The 19,408-nt window shown below is 39.1% G+C and overlaps 3 protein-coding genes across 3 annotated transcripts; 1 reads left to right on the forward strand and 2 right to left on the reverse strand.

The window, feature by feature from the left end:
* Positions 1-93: 93 nt before the first annotated feature.
* On the reverse strand, positions 94-4,158 carry zgc:77752 (uncharacterized protein LOC393862 homolog). The gene is made up of 12 exons (XM_039615892.1): positions 3,971-4,158; positions 3,796-3,876; positions 3,436-3,554; positions 3,163-3,300; positions 2,802-3,073; positions 2,399-2,701; positions 2,035-2,289; positions 1,837-1,953; positions 1,655-1,756; positions 1,478-1,558; positions 1,265-1,375; positions 94-1,137 (listed from the first exon to the last, which is right to left on the reverse strand). Exons 1-12 carry the CDS (start codon positions 4,156-4,158, stop codon positions 1,015-1,017), a joined length of 1,890 nt encoding a protein of 629 aa, XP_039471826.1. The 3' UTR covers positions 94-1,014.
* Positions 4,159-6,320: 2,162 nt separating this feature from the next.
* LOC116318286 (ADP-ribosylation factor 5-like) lies at positions 6,321-12,491 on the reverse strand. Its single transcript, XM_031737247.2, has 6 exons — positions 12,277-12,491; positions 11,546-11,626; positions 11,308-11,417; positions 8,651-8,722; positions 7,622-7,747; positions 6,321-7,514 (listed from the first exon to the last, which is right to left on the reverse strand). Exons 1-6 carry the CDS (start codon positions 12,341-12,343, stop codon positions 7,428-7,430), a joined length of 543 nt encoding a protein of 180 aa, XP_031593107.1. The 5' UTR covers positions 12,344-12,491; the 3' UTR covers positions 6,321-7,427.
* A 1,430-nt stretch (positions 12,492-13,921) lies between these two features.
* Positions 13,922-19,046, forward strand: si:dkey-30c15.2 (uncharacterized protein LOC558938 homolog). Its single transcript, XM_039615789.1, has 12 exons — positions 13,922-14,002; positions 14,128-14,171; positions 15,252-15,315; positions 15,433-15,564; positions 17,126-17,230; positions 17,305-17,354; positions 17,481-17,606; positions 17,723-17,768; positions 17,953-18,024; positions 18,122-18,275; positions 18,354-18,436; positions 18,528-19,046. The coding sequence occupies exons 1-12, from the start codon at positions 13,970-13,972 to the stop codon at positions 18,678-18,680; spliced, it is 1,062 nt and encodes a 353-aa protein (XP_039471723.1). The 5' UTR covers positions 13,922-13,969; the 3' UTR covers positions 18,681-19,046.
* Positions 19,047-19,408: the final 362 nt, after the last annotated feature.

Genomic DNA, 19,408 nt, shown 5'->3' on the forward strand with positions numbered 1-19,408 from the left:
GCCTTGTCTCTCTCGTATAATATCTGACTCACTCACATTTAACCAGAGACATGCAAGAAGTATATACATGCAATACATTATGCAGATGTTGTAAATGATTTATTAGGTATGAAATGCTGTTCTGCTACAGGGTCACACTGTGGGCACACTGCTTGGATTTAACCTCTTAGGGCTAATGAAAGGACCTGATATACTATTCAGTGCTAAACTGATTAAATGTTTGTTTTTTTTAATTCTAACTTTATTTCAAGTTTAACCACTTTTCTAGCACTCTATGGAGGACTGGTCCATGGCACAGATGTAGTTGTTACTCTTTGCCAGGTAACTGTTTAAAATATTTCAAATCATCTTAATCCACTGAAACAAACAAATATATGACTTAATCTTAATGCCCTCTACTGGGAATATCTTAGGCTTAATTTATAGGCATTGGCACATTTTCATTGCCCCCTGTGAAGTGTGTAACAGTATAAGCAGGACACATCACAAACAAAATATTTTAGTGCCAGAGGGGGCAGTTGAAATTGAAACACATTAACACAGCTTAGACTGAAAGAGTAGAGCAGGTAATAGTTCTTGTTAGACTGTGTAGCTGACACTTTATTTCTTACATCTAAATTAGTATGGGTTATTAGCAATTTTGTTAGGCCCACATTTATTGTGAAATAGTGATATTTTTAAAAAGGGAAGATAAAGATGAGACATGAAGGGGGAGGTTGGTCTTTATATGTCATATTCTGCTAATTCTACACAGTGGGTGCTCTATATTATCATATTTGGAATTAGGAAAACAAGTGTAACTTAATTGCTGGCCATTTAAGCCATCTCAGTGTGATGGCAAACCCTTACAGAATCCTACAACTAAAGTAATTAGACAGATTTAAGCCATCATTTATTTAAGGGCTTGCACCTCGGATTTTTCTACTCTGATTTGTCAAAATGTCTCTGTGGGAACCCCACCCCCCCAACAACAACATGCAGTATCAGTTTTTGTTTCTGTATAAACTCCGGTCTTCAAAGTGTAGCATTGGTGCTGCAGGCTCTAGTGAAGTATCTGTAGTTGTGGAAGGTTTCTCTCAAAGTGGCTTTCATGACTTTCATTAGAGGTGCAAGGCTTTCCATTTCCTCTTGGGAGCGCTGTAAGATATGTGTATATATGTGTATTTATTAAAAAAAAAAAGAAAATGATAACACTTGAAAAAAAGTTTTCATATTTAGAATAAATGCAACATGATTTACTCATTGAACTTCTGCTCTGTCTTACCCTCGTAAGTGCCCGTATCAGTCGGTGAAGCACTGCCTCCTCTCTGTGTGGACACAGGCTGGTGACTGTGCTCACGCAGCTCAGCACACAGTAAATGGTGTGTCTCTGTGGCTGTAATAATGTGATATCCCAAATAACATCTTACATCTAAGGAGATTTAAGTATAAATGTATAGATGCTTAGTAAGAAAGCACAGGATGATTCTTTGCTTACTTTCTTGAGCACACTGAGAGGATTCCTGTTGCTTGCTCTAATACTCAGTCTTTCTATGTCCTCGGCACTCAGGACAGGTTCCTGAATGAGATTGGAGAAAACCAGTAAAAGTGAGAGACAAATGTTTACTGCAGTAGAGGGTGCTTAATCGTAAATTCCTTGTGTGATGCCACTAACCCTGAGCTTCTCCAGCCAGGTCCACAAGAGACAGCAGAGAACATGAGGATCTGATTCAGTGACCAGCAGAGCCCAGCCACACTCACTACTGTTCAGTTCCTCCTGTAGAAAAAGTGAGCAGTAGTATGAATTCACTGATATGTTCTGATTGATAACAATGATTGCTTGTTTGTTCATTTTACCTGCAGCAGAGCCGACCTTTGCAGAACTGTTTCTCCTGGAGGACCCTGCTCTGCCATTGCTTTAGCTACAGGACGAGCCGTCGAGGTTGGGCCTAGGTTATGTGGATTTCTGCACAGCTGCATGTGACATTGGTTAGAACACATCCACGGCAAAGATTTCTTTATTGTTACCATTTTTAAAAATAAATGTAAGGTTACCTCCACATTGGAGCTATATTTGGGTAGAGCCTTTTTAGCCTTGCACTTTGATTGCTTAGCACAGCTGCTGTTTGTTCTCATGCTGGACACTGGAATATTGAGTATATGAGTTTCCTTTTTAGTGGTTTGGTAGCCTGATGAAAGCCCACCAAAAACCGGACTAACTGGTCTGAGATCAGCTCGCATACGTTCTGGCAAACACCAGTGTTTCTCATCTCCAAGAGCTGTGGTGCAGTATGGATTCAGCTCCGATCCCTTCAGTACAAAATGCAACAAAGGGGGACGAATCCTTTATAACCAGCCCCATTTTACTTTATTATTCAAGAATTTTAATAATTCTGTATGCACAATTTTGATATTTCACCTCATTTACCGTGATCTTGCTGAGATCAGAGTCACTGTAGCTGCGTTTGTCCATCAGTACCTCCCTCTTCCTCTCCAAGAATCCTAACGGGTCGTCCCATGAGGACATTGACCCCGAACCTGCCCACGAGCTTCTATGACCTTCTCTCAGCAAGGGCAAGTACTGCTTGGACACCAGAGTCTCTCTCACAGTGCTGCTCAGGACCCTAAGTGCGGACCTCTTGTCCAGTTCAGCATAGACCTCTGGAGGTGAAGGGAGACCCAGAGCCAAGCAGGAGAGACGCACACACAGGAGGTACAGCACCTAATCAAGTGGAAGTCAGAAAAGAGGAGAAGGTTAATTGCTCTACAATCCAGGCATTTCATGACACAGGATTAATGTATTATGATGACAAAATCCAGACCTTTGGTGTTTGTCTGAGATTGCGAGCCTCCTTGCCGTGCAGTAGGAGTGCTTGTCGGTTTAGATAGTGCTGCAGGGTGAAAGGGGCTCCGTGCCTCAGGCTAAGGTCTGGGTATTGAACCAGCTGTGTGCCAAGCAGGCGAGCAAAATCAAACACTTTGCTTATCTGTGCCCGGGTTTGGATAGAGCGAGGCCGTTTAATCCGCACAAAGTGGACGGCTTCACTCGGGCTGATGCGCAAAGTGTAGATTAAGTAGCAAGCTATCAGGACACCTGCCGATCAGGAACACAGCAAGAGCATAATATGTGGCCAATCTGCAACATGCAATACTTACTTAAATGGAATATATTTTTAATCCTACCTGTCCTCCCCAGGCCTGCATGACAGTGCACTGCCACTCTTCCTTCCCTCACCGCAAAGGCAATAACCTTCACTGCGTCAATTAACCCAACAAGAGATGACACTCCAAAATCTGGCATCCCAAAGTTGTAAAAGTAAACTGCACATAAACAGAATAAGAATAGTGGGCTAAAGGAAAGAGCATTAAAGCCATCAGCATATGTTCGCACACAAAATAAACTGTTTTCTGTATTGAAAATAAATATGCTTTGCTTTCAGTGTTTTAAGATCTCACTGTCATTGTCCATGAAGATCTGAGGAGAGTAGGTGAAACCACTTTCAGGGTCCAGAGGAGGTCCACAGTGAGCATGCTCGCCCGGGAGCTGCATGTTAATGATCGACCTGATGTTTAACCTGAAAACAAAGTCAAAGAATGGAGGAAAGCTGCAGACACTTGGTGTTCATCTCAAAGGTTTTTTGTTGTTACTTGCAATGTGTCCACAGTTCCAGAAGCTCTAAAACTACTACGATCACCAAGTGTTGTTGCAAAAAAGTGACACAAGATGCTTTATGTCCTTTTTTTTGTAGTAATTCCTGTGAGGATGCAGGCGCCATGCATCAATTTACTACACAGACAATACTGACCAATGATTACCTTTGAAACTGATCTATGATGTTGTACTTCTCAATTAGATAACTTGATGGTCTTGCCATGGCAACTATGTCATCTGTTACCCTGGGATAAATAGAAGTTCACAGTCAGCATGGACTCCTTACTGCTAAAACACGCACAACACAAAATTATGTGTTAGATTGCCAAACACTCTCACCAGGAGGAGAAAATGCCTCGAATAACTTGCTGGTTCAACTTCCAGCACTCTGGTCCCTCGTAGCGACAATCTTTACCTCCACAGGCTAGTAGACAGAGGAGCTTGGGTGGGATAGCTTTCACCAGATTCTCCCTGGCCTGGGAATAGGTGGGCTGTGGTACTGGTATGTGAGGGGTCAACGTCGGCATCATCCTGCACATGTAAAACCTGCAAATCAGCTTTTGCTAACGTATTATATGTGTGAAAGATGCTTCACCTGGACAAATAGCAGCTTCCTTCGTCCTTCAACTCTGACAAACATACAGCTTGGAATCTGACAGTATTTGTATTACTTTTAGCTGTCATTTTACTTACTGGGCAAGGATCTCATTTCTGAAACTGAGTTAAGTGTTCTGCCTTTAGAACAGTCCCACTATATTGTTTTTATATAACTTCATATGTAACACACAGCAATTAAATGTAACGCTTACCTTTCTGTTTACGTTGAAAAGTGATGGTTTAAATCCCATTTAATGTATTTCTAGGAGGCTTTAAGAAATGTGAAGAAAAAAACTGATCAACAAAGCAGAGTACACATGGGCTCATCTGTCTTGATGCACACCGCTTGCACTCACTCACAAAACTGTGTGATGACCCAGCTCCACTAAGCCTGATTAGCTGTCATAAATACATTAGAACAGACACTCATGCATCGTAGCAAGCCAATTATATCCTTACACCTTCACCTATAAACACTGTGTATGTCCTAATTACCTAGCACCTGGCTTCATACATGATTTTGCTTCACTTGATATGCTGAGAAAAACTTCTGAGAAACTGTAACAAGCACCAAAAGAGAGACTGTGTGAATGTTGTGCTTATACTGTATGGTGATCTCAGATCATCTCACACCAGCTCAGTCTGATGACTATGGTAACTGATTTACTGAAAATTGATTGACTATAAAGTCTTCATGGCAGAAAATTGCCACACATTTTAATCTTATTGCACACTAAACTGCTGTGAATTGGAGATAAACGTCGTTATGTGCCCCTGATTCTGTCTGTATATGACCCCCTCCTGCACGACAAGCTGTTCGTTCAATACATTCACTTCTCATTAGTACACTGGGATCTGCCCAGCCCAGGAGCCACCACCAGTCCTCTCTGAGCCCTTTCCCAAACCGCAGCCTCACTTCATGCTCAAGCCATCTGCCAACATCTACTAGAAACACTGTCAAACTTAAATAAGGATTTGGTCCAAGCTAGTGACTCACCTTTGACATTATCGCCCCCTGCAGTGCTGCAATAGTAACAACATGGTAATGATGAAAAGATGATAATACAGCCTTTTTCTAGCCCAATTAGGGCTCATCTCCCATTTAAAAAATGATTACCATATGCTGGATACATTTCACACATCTGCTCTTGCCCAGCACAGGACATGCTGGGGAAACACAGAGAGCTACATTACAAAGCTTTTATTTGAAAGCAATTTTATATTCAAGCCTTTTAGCATTTCGTTTCAACTTTTTACCCTTCCTCTTTACTTGACAGTGGTGTGAATTTCAGCAGATGCTGTGAGTGAGCTGCTCTGCCTTTATGCCCTTTCCAGTGCACCATGTCATTATACTTCTCTATTATTCAGTCCGCATTCAACTTGAATCAATGCATCTGATTTGGGCACTTAGCTTTGACATTTTCCATCCAAACTGCTACAAAAGACGAGACGCTCTTATTCAGGAAACTGCCATTTACTAACATTGAGAAGAAATCCACATTACTAATCCTGCTTTTCTCTCCAAGTCACTATCACATACCACTAGCAGTCAAAATGAAGGGAAACTGCATCAAGGTCACGTAGGCTGAATGTTTTACTCAAAGCATTGATAGCTATTTTCAGTGCAATGCCTCCAGCTCAGTTTGTTAGTTTACAGTCAAATCGCTTCTCCTCACCTCTAACTCTTTAGTTACATTAGTAAAAAAAAAAATAATAATAAAAAAAAATAAAATCTTGCTCTCCTGAGGGCCATTTTCAACATGCAGAAGCCGTATAGTTCGCTGTACAGATGACCTTAGGTCACACCCAAACATCAAGGAAGATGTGTGCTAGGAAATGTGGTGGCTTGAAAGCAAGTAATACATAAGCAAAGACAGACAGAAGGTGAGATCTGTTTGTAAGGACTCTGTCCAAGTCACAGCGCAAAACATAGTTGGTACTAAAGATGTTCACTTCCTCTCAGCCTGGTTCCTGATAAAAAGATGTTGACTGATGATGAAACAAAGCTGAAAGCCAAGAAAGCGAGACCTGGCCTGAAGAAACACAGACAAATGACGTCAAATGTCGTCAACAATGAGGAGAGTCTGAAAAATATCTTTAAACACTAACTTTATTTGGAAAATATTGTTAGAGAATATCTTAAAGCACAAGTTGGAATGTACCCAGATAAATTGATGGGTAGGTATGGGATATGTAACACAGTATTTGTAAAACAGTACAACTGCTGAGAAACAGACAAAAGCAACAAAGGAAAAAAAACACATGCTGCTTTACTGTGTTGCAATGACACTGGCCCTGTGTCAACACTGAAAAGATGCTTCCTTCCTCCTTTTAGGAAAAAGATTTTTTTTCGGGAGGATAGAAGATCACAAGATAAAAGAACTTAAGTCCCCTCTTTTTTCATTGTGGTTCATAAAAACAAAGTGAAAAAAGGCAAATGAGCCAAATTCACAGATGTTCAAACAGGATAAGTTCCAGAAAGAAATCTGTTCTCACTTTGGTTTTGTTTTTGCTGCACCACAGCGTGCAATCCACCACATATTATTGCATAATTCTGCGTTTCAAAAGCATAGAGAGACAAAAGCATATTAGGAGGGAGCATGACCTAACAATGTGATAAAGAAAGGATTACTCAGATTTAGGCAAAGAGGGACCAGAAGGCACGATGCTCCTTTGTGGATACATGTGGTTCCACACTAGTAGCAAAATCACTGCAATCCTCCTGCACCTCAGACTGAAAGGCACAAGCCTTTTTTTCAAAAATGAGTTGGGATTAGATTAAGGACACAGAGGTGAACCACAGGGTTGGGTCTAACATTCACAGTTTGTGGCCTATAAATTGTCTTTAAATAAAGCTTTTTTATTTTGTCATATCCCTCCAAGGTTCAAGGAAGATAAAGTCTAAGTACAAGGAAGTGATTACTGCAGATGCTGCCTAGACAGGAGCCAAGGCATTAAATGGAAATGATAAGTGGTGATAAGTAGGAACAAAAAGAGAATAGACACTAGGTCAAGAGATAATGTAACTGATAATACAATCAAAAAGAGGAGTTATTAATTTTTTCCAAAGATGACTACATTGTCCACCAGCCTGATCCCTTGTGTGATCACTGGTGCTGGAAAGTCTTGACTGAATGTCTGTGCCTTCAGTCCTATTTTGTGGCGTTTAGTCTCTTTCTTCTATCCAACCAGTCCTTCCTCAGTTCTTGGACAACTCTTGGGATAGCCAGTCAAGTCCTTCATATAGCCCAGTGCCCTGGGTAGCGCACGTAGACTCAATGTGCCACTGTGGGGGTGAGATAATGTGAGATTGTGAAAAGAGCTCTAAACATGCTTGTTTTTTTTTTTTCCTGTCTTCTGGTGTAAAGACAGTTTTCTATTCAAATTACTTACAGTTTTGCTGCGGAGGGCGTGAAGGCCAAGTTTGTCCGTCAGCTCGCTGACTGATAAGGCGTTGGGAAGATCTTGTTTGTTTGCAAATACCAGCAAAACTGCATCTTTCAACTCGTCTTCTTGCAGCTGCAGAAACCAGATTAGAGATTTCATGTTATAGCAAGATAAATGGGTTGAAGGACATTTCTACTGAGTTTAGATCTTTGTCTGGCACCAATGATTCGACTTTACTGTCGTTTCAAGTCCTGATAAACTTGACTGTTATTTTTCTCTTTGACTATGGGGACCTATCGAGGCAGCAAAGTGGTCTTAAATCATGCCGCCACCACCACCGTGCTTCAATTTTGGGACCATGGGTTCATGGCTCTACACCGTAAATATTCTTGCATGCTCATCTCAAACAGTACAACTTTATTTGTCCACAAACTCTAAGATTATTTTGTAAAACTTTACAGTTTTATATACCTCAATCCATTTTCAATATGTAAATTTGAATTTATTTGGCCAAACTGTAAACTGGATGAAGATCTGCTGTTATTTTGGGACAGGCTTGTGCACACATATGCGCACATCTTTCATTTTCATGGGCTTTGCCAGTAACAGTAAGGCAACATTAGAAAGTAGATACTACTTGCTTCTGGATGGCTCAGAAGAAGTAAAAATATGATGAGAAATCCATGTTTCTCCAAGGCATGACCAAATCAATCAGCACTTCAAACTACAAACAGACTCCCACAGTAACGAGGACAGTGATCTAACAGTAAAGCTATCTATGAGAAAAAGGAGACAAAGATTAAGGATGAAGTACATCCTGTAAAGACTGGGTTTACGTTTTGAGTTCCTGTAATGCATGTTGGGAACAGCATTAAAACAACTGAAAAGCCAGGAGGGGAAAGAATGAAACTGCTTTTCTTATTTAGCCATTGCCCAGTACGAAAGAACTCAAAGTCAGACAGCCTAACATTTTACTCAAAATTACACTAACAATGCACTGCTGTTGGGACTGAGTTGAACATATCAGGTACGTACCATCTTAGACAGCTCTTCTGCTGACTCAGCCACCCTTTCTCTGTCATTGCTGTCCACTACAAAGATGAGGCCCTGCACAACAAGAAGAGTGTTGAAGTGATTACATTAGAATTTAATGTTAGTCATTTAATGAAAAGCAAACATGGTCAGCGTATCTGTTGCCTTTGCATTTCTTAGCTGCCAACTGCTACTACTTCTCAATGACACATTATTATGCTAAACATGAGATTGTGTAATCATCAGAAGCGTGGTATCCAACCAGATGATTACTCTGAATCCCATTAACTTGGCCTCCAGGGACACTGCGAAGAATCTTGGGAGTTGTTTGTGATCAGGACGTGTCCTTCAATGTGCCCATTAAACAAATATCTAGGACTGCTTTCTTTCACCTATGTAATGTCACTAAAATTAGAAAACACCCCATCTCAGAGTGATGCTAAAAAACTAGTTCATACTTTTATTATTCATAAACTAGACTGCTGTAATTTATTATTATCTGGTTTTTCTAAATGTTCCCTGAAAAGTCTCAAACTAATACAAAATGCTTCAATAGAAGTATTAACAGGGATGAGAACAAGAGCTGATATTTCCCACATATTGGCTTCATTGGCTCCCTATTAAAGAATTTAGAATTTAAGTTACATATAAAGTCTTGAATAATCAGGCCCCATCATATCTTAAAGACCTTATAGTATCATATTAATCTTGTCCAGCACTTCACACTCAGGCTACTGGCTTACTTGTGGCTCCTGGAGTTTCTAAAAGTAAAGTGGGCCACAGAGCCTTCAGCTATCCGGCCCTTCTCCTGTGGAAACAGCTCCCAGTTTGGATTTAGAATACAGAAATAGTGCTGGGCGATTTGGAAAAAATATTTATCACGATATGAATTTTATATCACAATAACGATATATATCACGATATACCACCTGACCTGTGGTCATCTGGAAAGTACGCAGTCTGTAAACAGCGAGTGGAGAGGGTGCAGTCTTTGTTTTGAGTTAACGTAAAGCATGTCGAAAATCCGGGTGCATGTAAAGCAGCACCATGTTGCAAAACCACAAGACAGAGTTTCTTTGCGAAAAATATCATTTTTTTATACTTTATTTTCTCTTGCATAAAGTTAAGAGTATGTATAATGAGAAGACAACACTAATATATTTGCAATAGGCTATTTAACCCTTTAAGACCTACCATAGAACCAAGTCCGCCAGAGCTCATCTTTACATTTTACATGCTGTAGTGCCATTTGTGGGAGCATTTCAAGTTGCTATACATCAATACAACAGTTATAGCCCAAATTTTAATAATATGTATGCATTAAGTCCATAGTAACTACATAAATTGCAAAAAAGTGCAATAAACTACAAAAAAATAGAAAATCGTTTTTGTTTTTTTTCCATATATTTCTAGTTAGAGAAATTTAAGAGGTTTATCCCTCAAAACTGTAAATACAAAAAAGTTGCACAAAATAGTTTCCAACCACGAGAAATTTATTTTGAGTGTCTTCACTTTTTTTTGTTTTATTTTTGAGATACACTAATTTTTATATACTGCAAGAAAAATGAAAATAAATATTATAATGAAAATTTGCAAAAAAACAACATGTACATCAAAATATACTATTTCCAACAGTGTAATATGACTTCTAAGCCTCCCAGAAACGACACAGAAAAGCATAAAGTCAAACATGACTTTTAAAAACACCAACATAAGCTTTGAAGGTAAAAAACTACATTTTCCACGAAAAGGACGTCACTTCCGGTTTCGGACAGTTAATGGCGGACATGCGATAGTTCGCGCTGACTTCTATTCCAACGAGGAAGTGTTATGAACAGCTGATCGGATCAGCAAAGCGTGTTTCTGGAATATTATGTTTTTGTTGCTGGAAGTGCTTTTTATGCAATTTTTGCAAAGCTATATGTGGAAGGAAACCGTGACCTAGGGCAAGCTAATGGAATAAGATGCAAGTACAACACCTACGGTTTCATATGCAAAAAAAATTATTGCGCTAGCTGACGTGGTTCCAGTTCTACAGGGATTTAAAAATAGGCAAAACGGAGTGTGCCTGCTCCGACCGGTTGTAAAGGGTTAATGATATATTTTATGTAATAATTTTTAAAAATTAGGGTTAGAAACGATAGAAGACAAATGGCATGATAGACACTTTTCTATCGTCCACACGATATATATCGTCATATCGCCGAGCACTATACAGAAACTCTCTCTACTACTGAAATTAGATTTACAACTGTCCTTTTTGATAAAGCTTACAGTTAGTACTGACCAAGTGATCCTTGGGCATCCATTTATTGCGCTGGTATAGGCTCAGGCTGCTGGGAGACTGCCTGCGGTACTGCCCGTCTCACTTACACACTTCTTTTTACTTTCTCTTTCGCTCCACCTCCAACTGGATGGCTGCCTTGACAAAGTGTATTTCTGACTGCGTTTTTCCTTCCTGCTGTTACCTAGTCCCTCCTCTTGAGGCTCACCTGACTGTAGGGGTTTTCTCTCTTAACACTGTGTGAGCTTTACCTTCCACTATAAAGCAATTTAAAGCAACTGCTGTTGAGATTTTGATAAGCTTGAACTGAGCTAAGGTATCTTTAGGCTATTAATCCAAAGTTGTCAGAAAACTGCATGACGGTCAAATTACATACCTGTGTGTTCTGGAAGTAATGCCTCCAGAGAGGTCTGATCTTGTCCTGGCCACCCACGTCCCACACGGTGAAACTGATATTTTTAAATTCTACCGTCTCCACATTAAAACCTTTACAGAAGAAGAAGAAGCAGAAAGGGGGCAGCTCTTAACACTGCTAAACACTGGAGAGAACCATCAAAGAACCACAACTGAACTTCAAGTTGTAAAAGGAAAAAAAATAAAGGAAAGTCTCTCACCGATGGTTGGGATGGTAGTTACAATTTCACCCAGCTTCAGTTTGTACAAGATGGTCGTTTTTCCTGCAGCATCCAATCCAACTGCAGGGAAACAACATGGTTTAAAAAACAAGTCAACATTCATATTAAAAGTGAATACAAGTCAGTGCTGAACATTGAACTGATTGCGTAACAGCGTCTTCCTCCAGTCTTCAGTCCAGTCATCACTCACCACAAGTCGACTAATATCGTGCCCTGTTACGCCATTTGCGCAAATAAACGTCATCAGGAGACAATTGCTTAATTACTCGAGTTAAACAACGTGAAAACGCCGTAACGAGTTACCGTCAAACAACTTATGTTAGCATTTTTAGTTACAATATTTACAGCTTTAATCGTCGCACTGTTATTCTTTCAAGTGCCCACTTGCCAATGACAATATCATTAATTTCAATAAGTTTTCTTTTAGTATTTTGACGTAATTTCTTTTAAAATGACGCTGTTAACAGACTTCACTACGAAACTTCTTTTAAACCACACACATAAAAAATTAAAAACCACGACGACAACAATTTGTTACTTTTTTCAAACAACAAAATATTAAGAACAACAATAGTAATAATAATATAATTGTCTCTTCTTTGTGCTTTTCCTCCTCTTTCTACCCCCCAAATTTTAGAAGTCTGAGAAGTGCTCTCCCACGAACTCTCATCAACAACTAGCTAACAGCGCTATCTAAAGCTAGCACTCACCCATCAAAATCCTCATCTGTTTTTTGCCAAAAAGCCGACCGAAGATGGACGAGATAGTGAGCCCCATAACTGTCCGTGGATGTTTGACTTTGTGGGAGTAGAAGTGACACAGGCCGCAGCAGGAACACACACGTAGACTGTGGTGCTGTATCTCTGATCCGCTTTTTCACCGTGATTTCCACACAGGAGCACTGCCGACTGCCACGTCCGGGCCAACGTGGAACACGCACACGTCACAAGTTTGAATCAAACTTTATCAACTCAATCTCTGTAAACACCACAACTCTTGTAGGATGCTGCGCTTGTGTGAGGTCTGTTTGTACGGTATACCGAGCGGTATTACACGGGATATGAGAGAGGGTCTTTAACCATTCAAGAAAGTTTATTTTATATAATTTAAATTACTTTTTCCTGCTCTCATATGAACAAAATGCAGAGCCCAATTCTTACCACTAGATGTCCCTGTAACACAGACGTTCAATTACTGTAATCTAATACATCGACCAGTAATCAGTTGCACTGACTGCACTGTCTTCATCCTGTGAGTGTGTGTGCATCTATAGCTGTAGAATATACGAATGACAAAAACGGTTTAGGGCCCTTCTATGATCAGCATACAGCATACATCCCAACAAGCCCTTGTTGGTTTAGCACAGTAACACGTTTCTTGTAGTTGGTCACCAGGTTTGCACACATCTCAAGTTGGATTTTGACTAACTCTAAATCCTTGAGGTCTGGAGACTGGCAAGCCCACTCCATACCTTCATATGCTTCTTCTTCAGCCTTTCTTGCCTTGGCAGTATGTGTTGGACCCATCTTCAGTGTTTTCATTGAGGGAAGGTGATTGTCATCCGAGATTTCACGCTGCATGCAATGAAGTTGTCCTGTACCCTAATCAGAAAAACAGCACCAAAGCATAATGATTCCATCTCCATGCTTGACTGTGGGGATGGTGTTCTTTGGGTCATACTCTGTATTTTTCTTCCTCCAAACACAGCAGGTTGAATTGATGCCACATTCAACAATACATATGTAGGCTATTGTTTCCAGAAAAAAGAAGCAAGACACATTGATTAGTCAGCACTGCATCTTACAGAAAGTCAATAGCCCAGAATACAAGTGAAAGAAAAACTCAATAGTTTAAATAGGTTTTTTTTAAAATCAGTATTCCTTTTTTATTGCACATGTGTTTTCAGCTGTGGACTAATTCAATAAGATTAGGATTTAGATTTCCATGAAAACCTTAAAAATATTTGTTCTACTGTATGCTTTCATTTTATACTAGACTAAGACATGACAGCTTTACTGAAGAATGTTAGGGATGCAAAACATTTCTCAGACTTTTTCTATTATTTTCTTAGTTTGTAATAATCAGAAGAGGACAAAACCCCAAACAGTACAGAGAAACTCCAGTTTCATTGTCTTACTATATTTTCTAAATGGGTCATTATCTTGGAAGGCATCAAGTAAGGCGCAAACTAATTCCAGTCTACCTGGGGATTACCAAGTATTGTCACAAATACACACAAACACACACATGCACTGAGTCAAGCAGGCGGAGTCACAACATGTGACAAGGTGCACTTTTTTATAGAGGCACTCTATACACAAAGAAGTCACATTTTCATTGGCCTGTAATGAGAGCAGGTTATGGAGCTGTGCACATGCCGAATGTGACTTTTTACTTCTCAGGATGGAGCTAAATACTTTTCTGAGTGGAGCTCAGGTAGGCACTACATTCATTGTTTTTAATGGGCTTTAATCATTTTTTTTTTTTTTAAGAAAAAAGAACTGTATAATAAAATCTTTTATCCGTGAAATGACTCAGGCATTTCCGAATTTTGCTTTCAGATCGACGTCCTCTCTACGGTGTACATAGTTTTACTCACTCCCAGGTATTCCTATGCACTTCCTCATATTATTATCGTCATGAATTATGTAACAATCTGTTTTGCAAATACGATAATAGCAAACACAAGAAACTTTATTTTGCACGTTATTACCTTTATGACAGTTTCTCATTTTTTAAAATCAACTGAGACCAGCAGGGCACCATGCAGCGAATTCAGGGACTTTCTCTTTGTAGTCTCTCAGTTATCTTACATCCTCATTGTTTGATATGTTTGTGTTTTAGGTTACTTAGTGTAGTTGATACCTGTAAACTTCCTTAAAGAACAATGATACTCCTAACCCTTTGTTGAAGAGTCTTTGTGTTTCTTTTTGTTTCTTGACAAAAGCAAATCAAGAATAGGGGAGAGAGGAACTTTTTAATGAATTACATTGTTTGTAATTGTTGTTGTTGTTGTTGACATGGTGCCACATGTCTCAGACATGTGGCAACATGTCTGAGACATACCCCAAAAAAGTCATCATGCTTTGTGATGTTAACCTGAATATAAGAAATTTAGTCTATCACTCTCACTAAACTGAGATATTGTACTTTAGTCTTTTCTTTTCTTGCCACTTTCTATTTCTACTCCACCTCTCAAAAGGCAAATATTGAACTTTTTTTTTTATTTATCTGCACTTATCAGCTTTAGTTACTTTATAAAATGATAAGTTCACCAATTTGCTGCAGAAAATTAAACGGGAATCATTTAATTACTAATCACGACTACTACTAATAATTATTGATATATATATACTATGTATTAATGCAACACAGTGTCATTTTTCTGGATTGTGGACTTCTTTTAATACTAATACTAATACTAATACTAATAGTGAGTACATTGTTACAACACTTCTTAGCTAAGTAACATTTTCCCTGTAAGACTTCTGCTTGCCATAGAATGTGTTAAGGTTGGTTATTAGTGGTGATACCTGAATAAAGGGAATGGAAAGTTAATGTAACCTGAGCAGTATGCAGGCTCACTGTGGTTTGGATCGATGTTAGCTGTTCATTTCTTTTAAACTTTCCTTCAAATAAATACCTGCTGTCATTTAATAGTTTACATATTTCTTATTAACCTCAGTGTGATTGGGAGTTTCTCCGTCCTGGTGGTTTCCATAGCAAGATGGCAGCATCTAAAAGAACAGGTGAGTCGAGGTGTACGCATTACTAATGGATTATTTAATAAAATGAATTATTACTGAGCATAATGAACTGTGTAGTTTGTCAACACTGCACAACCCTTAATGCAAACTGTTTTGCAGGTACACATCCTGGTGCAGCTTGCTCTCGCCGACCTCCTGGCTGCTCTGATCTTGATGTCCATGAGTCTCATGAACAAAATACCGACTGTCAACAGTATAGTCATCTGCCAATATGGCCTGCCGCTGTCACTGGTGAGCGATTGTTTATTTCATTGTTTGATCGGGCTTTTACCACCGCGAATAAATCATTAACAGGATAACCACGTTTTGGTGGGGAAGTAGTTTAATCTTACACGGGTCATGAAAGTTTAGGTGGTTTCACATTCCTTTTGATACTTCCAGCTATAATAATCAACATTTACAGAGTAAAAGATCAGATTACTGTCTAATAACATAAAGTTTTCTAAAGGCACCGAGGACATATCACGTAGTTCAAGAAGTAAAGTAAATCAAAAACATGTGTTCCTTATATTGCCTCTATAAAATGACATAGTGAGCAGTTTTGCTGTGTCACGTTCCCTGTTATGCAAACATGTCCACATTCTTCCCTCAGACCGAGAGGAGGAGCTCCACATGCTTTTCATAACAGTTGTTCTCATCATAAAATTCTAAGTGACAACGTCTATTGTGAACTCGGTTGACTAAAGTCTTCTGAGTTGTCGTTAGAATTTAGATTGATAAGCTTTAAGGATAGGAGATATTGATTGTACATAAAGCAACAGAAAAAGAAAAGAAAAGAATGTATTGTAGGACCAAACTCTCAAATTCCTCCAGCTCAGATTGTGGAATTCTTTCAAAATGCAGATATGGAAAATATTTAACCTTTTTAAGAGTTCAATATAAAAAAAGAAAGAAAAAAACGGACTGACCTGGTTCCTAACTTAAGGTTACCTTATTTTGGGGTCCATGAGAGTCTTTATGCACTCCAACAGACTTATTAAATTCCAAATTTAGTTTACACGCTATAATGTACATGCTATAAGACAGGGGTCTCCAACTCCAGGCCTCGAGGGTCGGTGTCCTGAAGTTTTTAGATGTGTCTGTGATCCAACACAGCTGATTCAAAGGGCTAAATTACCTCCTCAACATGTCTTGCAGTTCTCCGAAGGCCTGGTAATGAACTAATCATTTGATTCAGATGTGTAGACCCAGGGTGAGATCTAAAACCTGCAGGACACTGGGCCTCGAGGCCTGGAGTTGGGGACCCCTGCTATTAGATAACAAACATCCACTTCAAATACTATAGGAGCATGGTTTTAAATCATTTTTACATCACCCTACATTTCAAAATTCAGCTAATGTCATTTTTATGTCTGCAGGTATGTCGGCAAAGGTTTACTGTACCTTACATTTACATTTAAATAAATAGCTGTATTTATACTTCATATCCTTCTTATACAAAGAAGCATGTTTAAAAAAAGAAAAAAATATTTCATTTCATTTTACAAGCAGCACGTGTAAAATCAAATAATAAAATGTCCTCACATTGCTTCATAAAGATCGTCCTCGTAAAGATAAAGGTCCTCTTGCACGTTTGTTGGACACTGGTCCTAAGAATCAGCATAACCAACTGGGAAATCTTCTTCAAGTATAAAGTTGTTGTTCTCTGAGAACCAGAGCTCATCAGTATTCACATAAATTATATTTAACTGACATTTACTCTAAGGTAAATATTACTGCTTGGTCTAAAATTACTTTAAAAACTTACTTTAAAACTGTCACATTTTGCGTTGTTCTTTGTGTTTTGTTCCAGACATTTTATTTCATTTCATTCCTGCTGGTGGTCGCTTATGCCTGGAAGTCAAAGAATGTAATCCAAGGATGGAGAGAAAGACCAGCGGATGATGAGGGGGATCTGGTGAGGCATTCGATGCATCTGGTGATCATAATTTGTCCAGAAACCAGATTCACTGACATTTGCTTGTTTTGCAGAATACATGTAGAAGAGAAGAAATAGTCATACCTGTGTATGCCATTGTGTGGTAAGTTTTAACCACTTTTTAAAAAAATAAATGAATAAATGCTTTAGTTTTTACCTAACCTACCAGATGGTATCCTTTGTGTGCACAATTTAATTCTTCTTCTCTATCTTCTGCCCAATATAACAGGATGATCCCACTTGCACTTTACTTAGCATATGTGCTCACTCCTTTCATGAAAGCTACTTTGCTGATTCCAGCCACCAGCGGCGTGCCAAATGGGGTCATCAGTAACGATAGCACGTACTGCACCAGGTGAGCACACAACCCAGAGATTCAGCCTCCTTCAAAATCTTTCAAAGACGTCACAGCTTTGAAATGGGTCTGTTCCCCTGTGTTTCTGACCTTTTTTGATTTTCTCTTTTTCACAGTTGTATTTTGTTCTTGCACGTCTGGAGGAATTCCTGCTCAGATGTTGTGAGTGTACAGCTGTCTTATGAATCCCTTTAACACACTTACTTTTATCGAGGCCTGTGTTGTAGTGTGTGTGCGTATAGTCTCTGTTTAACAGAATAATAATGCTCTTTAGCATTGTTACATTTTGTATAAGCAATGCACTGTGCATGCATATTTTTGATACATAATTCTCTTTTGCCCACAGGAGACAATCCATGACGTTTTCATCAGAGCTTTTCTTTTCATTGTGGTGATACCAGTGATGGTGTCTTGCTCTGTGAGTTACTAACAATCACATTGCTGTAACATAACAAGCAAGTTTAAATACCAGTGTAATCTGATAAAACAAATATTTTTTTCCTGTTTTGGTTCAGATTATTTACTATAAGATTGGTAAGTGGTATGAAAGACGAGATCCGGAGGGGCTTTTCCCAGTGGAGGGAGATGGGCGTTCAAGAAGAAGAATGAAAAGAGCAATTTCTACCGCAAGGAATATGGTGACAGTCATCCTAATCTGCTGGGCACCAGGTACACAAACGCATGCACAAAGCTAGTGTAAATATCAACTTTACGACAAAATTAAACTGATGTTTCTTCTTCTTGTAGCGCTTTTCCTCATCCTGCTATCTACCTTGTTGATGAGAACAAACGTTGAACAACGCAGTTTATTTGGTTTTTATATGATACAGGTATGTTTTAGTTAAAGATTTTCAATGAGTAGGTTAAAATGTCATCGGCTGGCAGATTTGCAGGCTAAAGTATTGCTTTTGTTTACTGCAGGCTGCCAGCGTGTCTCTACAAGGTTTCCTGAACAGCATGGTGTACGCCTGGAGAAGGCCCAACTTCACGGAGGCCGTTCTTGGAGAGAGCACACCCTTGGTGGCCTATAACCACATGCCCTTTTTTGATGAGTCATTGAGGACCTCGTTTTAATGCTTTGGACTATAAACACATCGATGGACAATGTCGTGCTGCAATACATCATTCTGGCCTTAAGAGCCCGGTCTGCCTGCACACTTTGGACTGAAAGGAGTTTTTTTTGTGGACTGAAGATGAAAAAACACCGAACAAAGTGATGAAGGAAACTCAAAGACTTTAAACAAGCTGTTGCTGTATTTTCATTTTCAGCTGCTGATGCTGACGTGTACTAAGTCATAGTGCAGCAGCACCTTTTTTTAGTACGGCCAAAAAACTGCTTGTATAGTTTTATTAAAGGTTTATAAAGATGTTATTTTGCAATTACAAACCTATTTGTGTGTTTAATTTCTATTATATTATGTTTTACCACATTTATTTATTTTGATCAATAAAGTGCTTTTTATTCTTGACTCCACAGCATCGTCTGTAGTACAAGGCTATCACTGTGCTAAACACTAAAGACATCATTCTTTCCAATCATAGTTACAGTATGCATTTTTTATAAACATTTTGTCTATCTCTGGAAACTCTCAATGGTGGAAAGACTGCATGCCAACCTGCTGCTCTAATGTAAGTTATCACCTGACCTACTGTACTGCAATCTAAAAGTAAACTTGACGTTCAGTTCTGGTCAAGCATTGTTGTTTGTTTACCCAAGGCCAGGCACTCACCTGCAGGTGATGGATATCATGAAGCATAAGCAAAAGTGTTTGTAGAATATTACAGTTTTAATTTGAAAGGAA

The sequence above is a fragment of the Oreochromis aureus genome, linkage group 7 (genome assembly GCF_013358895.1).
Source record: "Oreochromis aureus strain Israel breed Guangdong linkage group 7, ZZ_aureus, whole genome shotgun sequence".
NCBI classification, from domain to species: domain Eukaryota; kingdom Metazoa; phylum Chordata; class Actinopteri; order Cichliformes; family Cichlidae; genus Oreochromis; species Oreochromis aureus.